Below are 14,717 nucleotides of genomic sequence, written 5' to 3' on the forward strand. Positions count from 1 at the left end.
TTAAGCCCTAGGACTGGGAGATATTTTTTTAGAATTGTGAATCTTTGTTGATTCTGCCTAATATGCCAAAAACTTATCCTCCTTACTCAAAATCATTCCATAATTCCTAATTGCATCCACAATAAGTTTCAGCTCCTATGAATGAAAAGCAAACTGCATGTGATAGAGTCCATTATTACTTTTACACCTCACTTTCAACCACTACCATCATAACTACTCCTTGGACACAGTCATACCCAATAATATGTTCTTCCCCTATTCTATTTCATGATTTTGTGCCTTTCTGAGGATGTACTAATGTTACTTTGTTAAACACATTTGTAAACTTTATATTGTTCCACTTATTTATACTTAAATTTAATATACAATAGTGTATGTACTACTTTTTCAGGGGCAACAACATTAGTCAGCGGAAGGGATCAGTGTGTCATCGCATCTTTTAAACTTTTTTTCTTTGTAGTTGTAGATGGACAGCATACCTTTACTTTTATTTGTTTATTTTCATATGGTGCTGAGGATCAAACCCAGGACTTCACACGAGCTAGGCAAGTGCTCTGTCACTGAGCCCAGTTCCAGCCCCATGTCACATTTTGTATACTGCTCTGTGAAAAGAATTTAACATATTGTTTATTGATGAATATGCCTGAATTCTTGATAGTAGTAACTTTATCTTATTGATTTGAATCCTAATGTACATTACCAACAATAACCCTTAAAACAAAATTGATTTAATGGTCTCATGGTAAGAGAAACTTTATGGATTTAGATATTCTCTTTTCTGTTTACTAAATTAACTTTACCCTAGTCTAGATAGACCACATAAAAATTAGTCATTCCTTGTTAAAGAGTTTGAAAATCTAATGTAATATAAAAGCAAAACAGCATAAGAAACACAATGTTTAAATTAAACTATCGCTGATGTTTAAATTCCACTGTATAGCTGGGCACAGTACATCCTTGTAGATCCCAGGAATCTGGGTGACTGAGAAAGGAGGATTGCAAGATCAAGGCCTTACTGAGTATCAGATGAGCGAAACCCTTAAACATGGCTGTATAACCAATGCAATCCTGCAATCTGTACACGTGGGAAAAATAAGAATTCATACCCCATTTGAATCAAATGTATGATATATGATATGTCAAGATCATTGTAATGTTTTGAGCAATCAATTAAAAAAAAAAAAAAGGGCTGGGCTAACTCACAGGTACTGTTGAATCTCCAGTATTAGAAAAGAAAGAAAAAATCCAAACAAAATATAAGATTTCATTGTACCTTTGGCACAGTACGACTAATAAAGAGCTTCTAGAATGTTGTAGATAATCATTAAGTAAACTCAACAAATACTATGCTGATACAATTTGACAGGAAGACTTATACTGATGAAAAAACTAAATGCTATGGCTAAAAGGCATAAGAGATCTACTAACCAAAGACAGAGAGAAAAGTAAAAGATATGTCATTTCCTTGCTTAAGAACTTTCTACCTTTCACTGTGTTTAAGTTTCTTACCACTGGTCCCTACTTACCCTTCCAGCTTTACATTGAAAAACTGTCTTTATTCTAACTATAATGGTTCTTTTGTTTATTTTTTTGAACACCCTATTCTCTGTTTTATATTTATTCTCACTGCCTGGAATGAACATGCTACTCCCAATCTCTCCTGATAATATTAATAAGTTTAAAATTATTTCTTAATCCTCAGTAAATTCAGATATATGTTTTTTAAAGAAAATTAGGGGCATATCCATAAATTTTTGTGTGTGTATATGGTAGGGATTGAACCCAGGATCTTGTACATGTTAAGCACATGGTTTCTCCACCATTAAACTACATCCCTCATTCCTAAATCTGGGTATAAAATATTAAAATATGTTATATTGTATTAATTAGTTGGGTTTAATTTACTTACTTATTTTTGGTGCCTGGGATTGAACCTAAAGGCACTTAACCACTGAGCCAGATTCCCAGACCTTTTTATTTTGAGACAGGGTCTCAGTAAGTTGCTTAAGGCTTCACTAAATTGCTGAGGCTGGTCTTGATCTTGCAATCCTCCTGCCTCAGCCTTCCAAGTCACTGAGATTACAGTCGTGCACTAATGCATCTGGCCCAGTTTTGTATAACTCAAAATAAACATATATGAGAAATTTAAGGGGCTGGGGATGTGGCTCAGGCGGTAGCGTGCTTGCCTGGCATGCAAGCGGCCCGGGTTCGATCCTCAGCACTACAAACAAACAAAGATATTGTGTCCGCCGAAAACTAAAAAATAAATATTAAAATTCTCTCTCTCTCTCTCAAAGAAAAAAATTAACTTAAAAAAAAAGAAATTTAAAAGTTGAGGATAAAAAACAAATTAATAGAGATTCTTCTCATGCCTAATAATTATTTTGCATGTCCTCAGAGATCTGTGAATGCTCTTTGGAAGTTATTACTTTACCACAGAATTTTACATGTATATAAGAACTTATTAAATGCCTCCAATCCATACTCCCCTGTTAGGCAACATGTTCTAAAATCAATTCGGCTTTTTAAAGAGTTGTTTCAATGTACATTATTACTAATTCTCATGTACCAAGATCACTTTTCTTTCTTTTGAGTACTTGGGATTGAACCCAAGAGCATTCGACCTTTGAACTACGGATCCAGCCCTTTTTTATTCTTATTTTGTGAGACAGAGTTTAGCTAAGTTGCTCAGGCTGGCCTCAAATTTGCAATCCTTCTGCCTCAGGCTCCAAAGTAGTTACTAGCATTATAAGGGTGTACCACCGAGCCTGGCCACATTAGTTTTCATAATAAAATTATATTGTAAGTCATTCACAACAGGTGAAGAGGTGAGAAACCCTGAAAATCTGTTAAAATAAATAGTACTAGCCTGTGGAAGAAGTACTCTCAGATGAAGATCTTTTCCGGGTAGGGCTACAATTTGTGCTCTCTGATGGTCGCTGGGAAGGTTTATCTGAGTTTGACTGGGAACCTAGAAAGATAGGAAGAGATAGAAATCATAGGAAACTTCAGGTCTAACAATAATGTCAAATCACTCACTCTGTATTATAACTGTGTATTTCAGTTACTGTCACTGCCATTCACTGTAATAACATGACTTGTAAGCTGGCAATAAGAGGAAAATAAACAAAGGACAAACCACACTAGATGTTGCGGTAGAATTTCACAGATTTCATAATTTCTCTGGTTACATTAGCAGAGGGAAAACTAGTTTTAGTAGAAGAATGAACAAAAAGTATACTTTTTGTTTTACCATTTTGAAATACAAATCCACACCTGGTTTCTGATTAAAATTCATAACATAACTGACAAACAAATCCAACCTAAGTATTTTATTTAATAAAATCAAGGATAGACAGGTAAAGGGCTGGACCTTAAATTCACACATCCTATCTAATTCTCAGAAAAATTATTTACACTCTATGTACTTCGTCTATAGAAAATTTTGAAAGAACTGGAAATTAATTCATCCACGGAGTAGAATAATCTCCTTTAAAGTTTTATAGTGAAGGAATCTTGGTTTATACATTAAAGCCATGAAAACAAATTTAATTTCCATTCAAATAGTCTCATAATTTTAGGAAAACTCCAAATCGATGTAGCATAATTTAACATATCTCTTTCTGAAAAGTATATTATTGTTCAGGAAAGTTTATTTTCCTGAGTAAAAGTTGGTTCTGATAGCAGTTTGCTTGTTATCTAAAAAGCCAGTTGTTGAAAAAACACAATGCATGTCCATTTCATGTTTGTTTAAAAAAAAACAAACAAAAAAACAAAACCCTCTAGGAGTACTCTGAAATGTTCATTTTTACCTTGAAAACAAATTACAAATAAAAAACTGTAACATATCATTGGAGACACAAAAGATAAAGGAAATCAAATACTTGAAGATGAGATTTTTAAGATCTGCCTCTAAGAGTTACATCTTTAATGAAGAAGTGACTAAATCACTGAAGGACAATGCAGGGACAGAAGAAATGAATGGAGCTAAGTTTCAAATATTTTCCTTTCTCTAGGAGGAATAGTAGACCACCATGCTTTGTTTTAATCAAGTAGTTTTATAAATCACATCACTGTAAATACTCTTTCAGCAGGCTACTGGCAGCATTACTCAGGTGAGATATAAGACTTGCCATTGAAGAATAAAAAGTTAGATATTTAGGGAAACTAATGTGATAGTACAACCTACTTCTAAAACACAGTGATGAATGATGTAAGATCTATTCAAGAAGCAAGATTATTTATTGTTGAATTTTTAAAACAGATAAAAGGGATTTTAAAAACTAACAGTGTTAATAATCCCTCTGGAGTATGATTCAGATAGGATAAGATTTCCACTAAAGAGCTAAATGTCATTAAAAAAAGAAAAACCAAAAGAGCTAAGTATCATAATAAAACATCTAAGAAGTAAAAGCCCAGAAAACAATGAAGACTTTAAAGTAGTAATACTGAAAACTTCATATATGGGACAGATATATATTCCCTACCCAGACACAGTCAAGACAGAAGACAATAGTGGCCAAGAAGCTTGAGACATCATTGAACTCTATTAGCATTCCTGATAAATGGCCAAACAATCATAGATTAAGTGCTAGGGGAAAAAAGGGGGTCAGAGAGCACTTTTTATAAAGTCTTTGCTAAAGTTACGAACTACCATATATTGAGTGCATTTTACATGCTCAGTACTGATAGAAATAAGCCCTCAAGGAGCTTACTTAGGGTTGTGCACGTCATCATGTATTTCAGGTGGCAACTGTGCCATCCATTCTTGAGCTGTCTTCAGTTGCTAGGTTATTTGGCAACTTTTCCCAAATTTCTTGGTCATCTTCAAGAAAGTCTTGATGAAGGCTTCAACTATACCTTTGATCATCAGGATATCCTGAGAATCACCCTGCCTGGCCTCACCCACCTCAGGGTAAAAGAGGGTACAGGCACTTTCTTCAAAGCTCCTTCTTTGGTGGCATCTGGAGCTGCAGAGGAGGCAGTGGGAGGTGGAATGGGGGTCAGATCCCCGGAGATCGTTATTGGCAGCATTGTACAGCAATTCCTGAGAAATTGAAACAATTGAGAAAGAGATGGCTTAGCTCACTTAGCTTTTGAGCCATTTTTCATTTCCTGAAAGTAATGGAGGCCAGCAGCCAATTCTTAGGATTTAATAAGAGACTGGAATAAAATTTCATTCAGGAAGGTTTTAATTTTAAAAGTCTGTTTGAATTCCCTGTTCATATAGAGCAGAGTTCCTCGTAAAATTATTCCACATTTAAAAAGAATAAAGTTGTATTCCTGAGATAGAGATCTCTAGGCTTGATAATCATCAGCTCTAGAATCTTATTTCATACAATAACAGTGTTTAGGAACAGTAAGAAGATGAGAACATCTGAAAAAAACATTACATAATGATGTAAAGCAAGTGAGTTTAAGACTGAAAAATGATGCTGTAACTTATGTGCAAGAAGCAACAACCTGTTAAAGATGTACAAAAGTGTGTTAAAATTAGGCTAACAGCAGAAATCATATGAAATCTGCAAAAACTATCTCCAATACTGCCAGAAACATACTCTTAGGTAAGTCCCATTATGCAGTAGAGTGGCTAAGGAAGAACAAGATACTGTCCAGAGAGAACTAGTGAATCTATTTCAACAGAGACCAATATACCTGTTTTCAAAGCTGGAACAGTGGAATGCAGAATTGATGTGGAATAGTGTTAAGTATATGGACTATGGAGAAAGGCATCGTGGTGTTGATTCCTAGATCAGCAATAAATTAAATTACAGGAGCGAGGCAAGTAAATGTGCCTGAATTTTGGTTTAATAAAGCACTCTAAATCACATGATTGTTGTGAGACCTGAAATGAGATAGTATAATACAAAATCACTTTACAATATTCAAAGGATTTTATAAGTTTTAGTGACTGTTACATATAAATTGGCTCCCTATGTTTATCATGAAAAATCTATCTATATATTTATCTATTTGCTTTTGCTGCTAGGGGTTGAACTACACATGCTAAGAACTTGTTCCACCATGCAGCTACACACTAGCCGTAATATGGAATTTTTATGGTTTAAATATTTATTTATGTCACTGACAGAATAACATTAAATAGTAAAATAAAAATTTTAAAAGTACAGACATTTAAGCTAAATTAGGGAGCTAGAAATAATCAATTATTTATTTATCTTAAATGTAAAGCAAATCTAATCAAGAAATACTCTTAAAATAGCCACCTTTGGGGCTTGAGGTACTTGCAGAATTTAAAAAAAAAAAAAAAAAGATTCTCTGAAGTGAATCTTCTAATTCACTAATCCTTCACCATAGTTTATGTAGAATTGGGATTATGTTCTGGATTATGGCAATAAAACCATGTGCTCAAGGGATGAATATGAACCAGAAATTGTCTTTCTGTTCAGTTCTTTACCAGGACAAAGTAGTTTTCTGTTTCCCTTATACAGTTCTTTGGTTCTTCTAATTCATAGGTGGTAGGAAATTTACTGTTTTTCTTGGTATATTTATCATATAAAGAATGTTTGTTCACGTCTCTAACAGTGGTCATTTTATATCTGCTTGGAAGAATGTGTAAAAACTCTTTACTCCTCAAAGTACAAGAGGCATGTGTGTACTGAAGTTCAAGAAAATTTTCATGCTTTTTCAAACTACACAGAGAACACACAAAAAAATTTGACATTAGAGAGTTCCCATCATTTTTCATTTCAATTTATTGTTAAGAACACATAAATATTTCACAAGCAAACAGGGAATATAAGTGATAATTTCACAATTTACAAAGTTTGGGGGACAAAAAAAAACCAACTGGGTGTATCATTACTCAGATGAAAGTTTTAGAAATATGTTTAAAAATTCTATACACATAGTGAAGGAAGTAGAAATTACAGATAAATCACAAAAAAAGGCTTATCTAAGTAAAATTGGCAGTATGTATTGATCACCAATATATTCTTTATTGGAAATAAAGCCCTTCATGTAAATCAGAAAGCAGGTACTACTAAAAAAGGAAAATAAAAGAGAATCATAAATTGAGATAATAGACATAGGATATAAAGAATTTAAAATGAACTTGGAACTTGGACATGAGAAAGAGCCTTGAAACTAGTTATGATAGAGTCGATTTTATTTGGCTATTATTTGATGAACTTTAAAGATGAAGACAGGTTTTGAGAAATCACCTGTGTCAATTTAGATGAGAAAAGACTACTTTTCTAGCAAAAACAATAAGATGAAATTATGGATAAGAATGTTGGAAAGGTAAAAAAGGAAAAAAGAACACAAATGATTTAAGGATAAGATTCCGGAAATCCGACATTCTACACAAAAATGAGCAGATGCCAAGAAGCTACTTTGAAGTCAATTTGTTTCAAGAGATTTTAATGAATTCTACTAGGAAGAAATGAAATAAACCTGAGATAAAAGATGCCTGGGTGTGAGGAAAATTCAAATAGGCAAAGATATCAGAATAACTAGAGGCAATTCCACTGTAGTGTCCATGTGAAGAGGGATAGAGACATCACAAAGAAAACATGAAAATAAAAATTCAACCCATTTCATTGAAGCCAGAGCATCCTAGGCTAAAAAATGAGTAATTTCCTTAATGCCAAAATATAAATTAGTTAAGAAAACACAGTGTATGAAATTAATAGTTTGGTTTAATAGAACATATATTTCTTTAGTCTAAATTCAATATTAAAACTTCTGTAACTGAGTTTTAGACACCTACTGGAGATAAACACTATATATTTCCAAATAACTAGGCAATTATTTAAATAATTAGAACGTCTGATATATACAATACTATAAGTATCTTTGGGTAAACTACTAAAAAAAAACAGGTCAAGTGTGCTAGATTTGGAATGATAAAAGTAGTAGTAGGTTCAAAGATGATATAAATTTTCATGTATTTTAAAAGTTTTAGATATTTAAACTGTTCATTTCCACCAAAATTAAAGTATGTTATAAAATTTTACTTAACAATATTTTTTGGGAGGGGCTGGGGATATATCTCAGTTGGTAGAGTGCTTGCCTTGCATGCACAAGGCCCTGGATTCAATCCCAAGCACCACACATACAAAAAAAATTTACTTTTGTTATTCATAATTCATAATTATTTGGGAAGTGTGTTAACAACGAAACCAAAACTGTTGTCATAAAAATGGTTACACAGTAACAGAATATGAACTTAAATAGCAAACTATTTATACATTTTTCATAAAGATTTTTTAGTTCCCAGATTCAAGTTGTGAATCCTTTGCTTCACAGCTCACATCAGCCCGGGAAGCTTCTTGTCGATGAGCTGAATAAATGCTGAGATAAAAGCTAGATTTACAATAAAAACAGCTGTTTCCAATTGTGGGAAATGCTTTTATAGAAAGTAATACATTTTATTTGACTTGCCAATTAAATGTACAACAAGAGAGAATGATTCAGAGCCTATGCTGACGATTTCTAAGCTAAAAAGTCTGTTTTTCTCCCTCTAATTAGACTATTTCTCATAATGCCCAAATCAGATCATTTACTGAAATGGAATCCCTCTGGAAATTCCCAGAATTGTATTAACCACCACAATCAATTTTATGCTTTTATCTCCACATGTACATGTTATTTATGTGTGTATCTTAGATACAACTCTAGAGAAATTGTCTGAAATTAGAATATTCTGACTGATGCTTATAACCCTTCAGTTAAAAAGAAAACAAGAGCTGGGTGGTGTCTTAAATCTGTAAACCCAGCTACTAGGGAGGCTGAAGCAGGAAGATCCATAGTTCAAGGCCAGCTTGAGCAATTTAACTATACCCTGTCACAAAATTTTAAAAAAGGCCAGGGCTATAGCTCAATGGGAGGGCACATAAGGGTTCAAGTCTCAGTGGCACAGAAGAAAAAAAGAACTCAGTATGCTGCTTCAACCAGTATGCTTTCATAGTGGATACATTCCCCCCCCCCGCCAAACAAAAACACATAGGCTTCATTTACTTTAGGGACATAAATAGCCAATATAGAGTGTATCACATAGATAATGCATACTATTTGCAAAGCAGTAAATCACCAACACTAACGTCTCAGGGTCGGCATGTTTGATCACTTGTAAGTGATAAATACTAAATATACAATATCACATGCTACTGTTTTGTCCATTTTGAAAATCAGGTTACAAGTTCTACCATAAGCTTTTAAAAAAATGCTGAAAAACAGGAAGGAATCTCTGACATTCTGGATCAGATACTCTTTTTAACTAGAAGTATTTCATGGCTATCCAACATAGATCAATTAAAAAATAGAATCCTTTCTAAGGACTGGGTGAGATCAGAAAACTTGATATAATTTAAGTATGTAATGTGAAATTACTATTTAATTTGTGAAAGGCTGATTTCAGACTGGTAGTCTTTAAGGATTAATATAGATTAAAATGTAAATTAGAAAAATAAGTCAAATACCACATAACTTATAAAAACTCATTAATTTGTTATTCTGAATTTTTCTTTTTATTTGGTACTTGGGGTGGAACTCAGAGGCACTCGACCACTGAACCACATATTTAAAAGAAAGTCTATCGAAAGAAGAGACTAGGCCAGGCATGGTAGCACAGCTTAGTAACACTCTATCTCAAAATTAAAAAGATGGGACCGGGCACAGTGGCCTACTCCTGTAATCCCAGCAGCTTATCAGGCTAAGACAGGAGGATCACAAGTTCAAAGCCAGCCACAGCAAAAGCAAGGCACTAAGCAACTCAGTGAGACCCTCTCTAAATAAAATATAAAATAGGGCTGAAGATGTGGCTCAGTGGTGGACTGCCCCTGAGTTCAGTCCCCAGTATCCCCCCCAAAAGAAAAAAACTTGACATTGTCATAATAGTATTAATGAAATTATAGAATTTATCCAAATTTCACCAATTTTCCCAATTTCCTTTTCCTGTTTTAGGATCAAATCTAGAATATCTTCCTCCATTCTCCTTTAGTCTCCTCTGATCTTTAAAAGTTTTGCAATCTTTCCTAGTTTTCTCAGGTCCTTGATACTAAAATGTCCCTTTCCCCCCACCCCCAATTAGACTGGGAATATGGAGTTTCAGAAAAAATACACAAGGACGAAGTTCTCTTATTATATTATATCAGAGAATACATAATATCATCACATCTTATCATAGGTGAAGTTTATATTATATGAGGTTAAGGGGCTGCTGGCAGGCCTCTTCATGTTAAGGTTACTATTTTTAACTTTCTATTCTTTATTCCTTGGAAATGAGTCACTATTATCCAGCCTATATTCAAGTGGAGGGTAATTAATCTCCACCTCCTAAAAGTGGATGACCTACATATTATTTGGAATTCTTCTGTAAATAATTTTTGCCCCTTTTCTTCCATGTATTTATATAGCCAATAATTTATTTTTATCAGCATGAATTCATGGATATTTTTAAAGGTAATAACCTAATAGTTGTAAGCACAAGAAGACCAGGCTGGACACAAACTTTACGGATCAGCCAAAAGCCTTTATTTAGGAATGGTGCCATGGATCTGATGGACCCACTCTCCTGGTGGAAAATGAGCCACTGAATAAAAAGAGGAGACTGGGCTTATGTAGGTTAAGTGTCTCAGCTTGGGCACTCAGGAATTTGGGGTCTGTTTTATTGGGCAAAATGGGAGGGAGTCTGAGGTTGGTGGTTAGTCTCTGGGATTTATCTTACTGGGCCAGATGGAGGGCCTAGGTCAGTGGTTGGTATCCTAAAGGATTTGTTCAGGGAAAGATTAATGCTTTGGCCTCTTTCCAGAGACTGCCTCCCCGCCAGGGTTTGTTTTATCACCAGGAAAGAATGTACTAAGAAAGGATTAATGCTCCCAATGTATGGCTGGCTTTCTCACTCCCCTTTTCTCAGGCCTATTTTGGGGTTTGTCATTTTCCATATATAATAATATTTATTGTTTTATTCATTATTTATTATGTTGCTTAAATTGTCCCAGTTTTGGTTAATGGGAACTGTTTCAGGATAATAATGTTCTAAAGGTGATCAACAACTTTGTACAAAATATGTTGGGCATTTTAACAAAATAATGTAAAATGAATATATCTTATGTATGTGGTACATGGGAAGAAAAAACAATGGAAAATTCAGGAGATCAATTTAAAAGAACATATAGTTATGCTTTTTTAAAAAATGTTTTTTAGTTTTAATTGGACACAACACCTTCATTTTATTTATTTGTTTATTTGTTTCTTTAGTTTTATGTGGTGCTGAGGATTGAACCCAGTGCCTTGCACATGCTAGGCGAGTGCTCTACTGCTGATCCACAACCCCAGCCCCTAGTTATTCTTTTTAAAGTGATTTTTTAAATAGAAGATTTAAGCATAAGTAAAATTCATTGAAATTGCTAGAAAATAGAAAGACAACAGCAAAAGTGAAAGGTGTAAATATCTTAATTATCAACATATCCCCTCTTTCCATTCACAAAACACATCCCAACTGCCTAACTCATCTAACACCTTGTCAATCTTGACTATAAACTCCCTTAGGAAACCCACGTGAGTTGGGTGTGGTGGTGCTTGCCAAGGATTCCAGAGACTGGGAGGCTGAGTCAGTTCAAGACAGAGTTGGCAACTCATCAAGACCCTACCTCAAAATAAAAAATAAAGGGTAAAGCCAGTCACACTGGCACATGCCTGTGATCCCAGAGGTTCCGGAGGCTGAGGTAGGAGGATTGGAAGTTCAAAGCCAGCCTCAGCAACTTAATGAGGCCCTAAGTAACTCAGCGGTTAAGTGCCTTGGGCTCCATCCCTGGTACCCGCCAACCGCTGTCCATCCACTCCCACAAAAAAATCATAGTCTGTGCACCCTAAATATTATCTTTTCTTTTTTGTGACTTCCACAATAAGTCACTAAAATTTCAGGTTTGATTTCTTGTGCTATAGATCCATATGTCACAAAATAGCATGAAAGCCAAATCTGTTTTCAGTATTCAATCTTGTTCGCTGCCCCCCCTTTTTTTTTGGTATCAGAGATTTAACCCAGGTGTGCTTAACCATTGAGCCACATACGCAGCCCTTTTTTTTTTTTGAGATAGGATCTCACTAAATTGCTCAGGGCCTTGCTAAATTGCTACGGCTGGCTTTGAACTTGCAATCTTCCTGCCTCAGCCTCCCAAGTCGATGGGATTACAGGTGTGGGCCCCAGTGCTAGGTTACCAATCTTTTCTTTTTGCATACCGCCTCATTTCACTTAATCTCATTACTATTCAACTAATTGCCCAAAAGGAGTACCTGGGAGTCATTCTAATATCCTTCACATTTTCTTCTTATTTGTTCCTTCTGAATATGTCTTTTCTATCCGTGACTTCAGGCTATCACACTATTTTGCTGAAACAGTTTCTAAACTGATCTCTTTTCTCTAATCCACCTTTCTTTCACATTGTCATCAATGTAATCTCATCAAATCATTCTTCTGCTTAAAATCTTTAATTTCCTTTTGTTTACAGGGTAAACTTAAAAGTTCTTGGTGTCTTATAAACAAAAAGCTTTATGATCTTTCCTTGTCCATTTTTCCAGCCTCATCTCTTAGGTTCCATATCAGGCTATTAATACTTAAAGAAGCACAGTTATCTCCAAGCCCCTGACAAAACTCATTTCTCGGTCAGAAACAGTTTTTACTCCTGGTTCTTTGTATGCTAAATTCAAAACCCTTTCTCAACTCTTTTTTAAAAAGTGAGTCCCTTGTTTCTCTGTTCCTAAAAATACCTTGAAACATCCCACTATTTGTTGAGGGTAGAATTTAAAGTTATCGAGGGCTATGTTCCTTATACCTAGCACAGAACACGCACAAAATAATGATTTACTGAAAGGTTAGTTACTCATATTTTTATATGTATCTTTAGTTCTTGATGGACCTTTATTTTATTCATTTATTTATATGTGGTGCTGAGAATCAAACCCAGTGCCTCACACATGTTAAGTAAGTGCTCTACCACTAAGCCACAACCCCAGCCCACGATAGTTACTCTTAAGGGAATATTTAAGAACAAAAGTCATATCCTTAATGTATACCTTAGGTAAATTAAGTTCTGTCCTTAAAAGGATCAAATCTGAAGATATATGAGGTTAAAATTTTGCTAAATTTTATGTAAGTAAAAAAATTTCCTCAGTGTGTGTGTGTGTGTGTGTGTGTGTGCGCGCGCGCGTGCTAGCACACAGCACTGGGGACAGAACATAGAGGCACTCAATCACTGAAGTGTGTCCCCAGCCCTTTAATTTTGAGACAGCAAGACACTAAGTTGCAGAGGCTTAGGATCCTACTTCCTCAGCCTCCCAGTAGCTCAACTGGTTTTTGCTAAAAGGATAATTAAATGTGTTCTCATGTTAAGTTAAAAAGGCACATTAAGTTCTTATTAGAAATGAGGAATTAGTTTGTGTGTTGACAGAGCTGAAAGGGAAGAGGGTGTAAAGGGAGCAGACTCAGGGGTTGAAGGGCTTTGAAGACTCTGGAGATTGAGAAGGTCCCTCTACTCAAGTAGCTGGAGGAGTCCTCCCAGTCTCCTTGCTCCTGTGGGGTGAGAAGCCAAATAAGTTTTTTGGGGGGATGGGATAAAAGGATGGAGAGAAAACTGGTGATAGGAACAGGTAGAGCCTGGTGGAAACTGACCAAGAACCCAGCTTTCTACTTGGTACTCAGATATCTAGTCCCCGTAATACACATGACCTTCTGGTCCCCATTCCCCACAGGAACCCAAAGTTACAGCATCCCTTCCAAATCCTAGCTATCCCCCTTCCCTGTTGATTTCTCCTTGCCAGGGAACAGAGGCCAAGAGTCTCCAGGAAGAAGAGGATGGTAAGCAGGGATTCCTTCAGAATGAATAGGTCTGGCTCCATCTGAATATCAGCCTTGATGATGTGCTTCTCCACACACCATCTCTCCAACCTCCAAGAATCTTCTTCAAGCCCTGGGGTCTCATTCTTCTTCCCTGCAGACCTGATCTCCCTCTGGATCTGGTGGCTGAGGATCAATCTGTTTCCTACAGGAACAGAGAGCCTCCCTTCCACAGTCTCTAAAACTCTTCAAGCCTGGCTTCCACTCCACCCCCACATCCAGAAGAGAAAGAACAGCTCTACAAAATCATCCACAATGACCAGTGCCAAGGGATAAAAAGGTCATCTTTGCTGCACCCAGTGGAACATGAGCTCCTGGAATTGAGGCTAGGAGTTCAGAACAGTGGTGATGGTGGGGTTAAATGGAGTAGTGAAGATTCCTGAATACACAATTGGTAAGACTTGAACCCCCAACCAACTCCTTTCTAACTCTTGGGGCTCAAGGTTGGGCAACTTACTACATGTCCTCAAAATTGTTTGTAAGGGGTATCAGAGACTGGAAGGTGCAGAGAAATCACAATATTCATTGCTCTCATCTTCCCTGGGATCTGGACACAGTGGAAGTACTCTGGGAATAGGCAAGTTAGGATAGTCATTTAATACCCTCCTCAAGTATGGGGGAGCCTGAGGCAAGTTAAGAAGATCCTAATCAGTGATCTCAGAAATATCTAGGAGTCTCTTTTCTGAGCTGGGTCAAGCAGGGTATGAGGGCTCAGGTCTGCCCCTCCCAAGAAAAAACACAACACCCAAGGTTATAACCTAAGAGACAGCTCCACCTTCCTTCTCAGAAAAAAGGGGGATGGTGGGCACAAAAATAGAGATTAAAACTCTTCTAGTCAGGCACAATGGCCTGCCTGCCT

General features: G+C 35.9%; 1 protein-coding gene across 4 annotated transcripts in view; it reads right to left on the reverse strand.

The window, feature by feature from the left end:
- The window catches only part of Ash1l (ASH1 like histone lysine methyltransferase), a 178,231-nt gene that overhangs the window by 98,771 nt on the left and 64,743 nt on the right, over positions 1-14,717 (reverse strand). For 3 of the 4 annotated variants that reach the window (XM_076862156.1, XM_076862153.1, XM_076862154.1), the window contains exon 4: positions 2,870-2,971. The exons of the other annotated variant lie outside the window; for it this stretch is intronic. In XM_076862156.1, coding sequence (XP_076718271.1) covers positions 2,870-2,971 — 102 coding nt within the window. The remainder of the gene's footprint in view (positions 1-2,869; positions 2,972-14,717) is intronic. 4 annotated transcript variants of the gene reach the window in all.

This window comes from Callospermophilus lateralis, chromosome 7 (assembly GCF_048772815.1).
Source record: "Callospermophilus lateralis isolate mCalLat2 chromosome 7, mCalLat2.hap1, whole genome shotgun sequence".
Classification (NCBI taxonomy): domain Eukaryota; kingdom Metazoa; phylum Chordata; class Mammalia; order Rodentia; family Sciuridae; genus Callospermophilus; species Callospermophilus lateralis.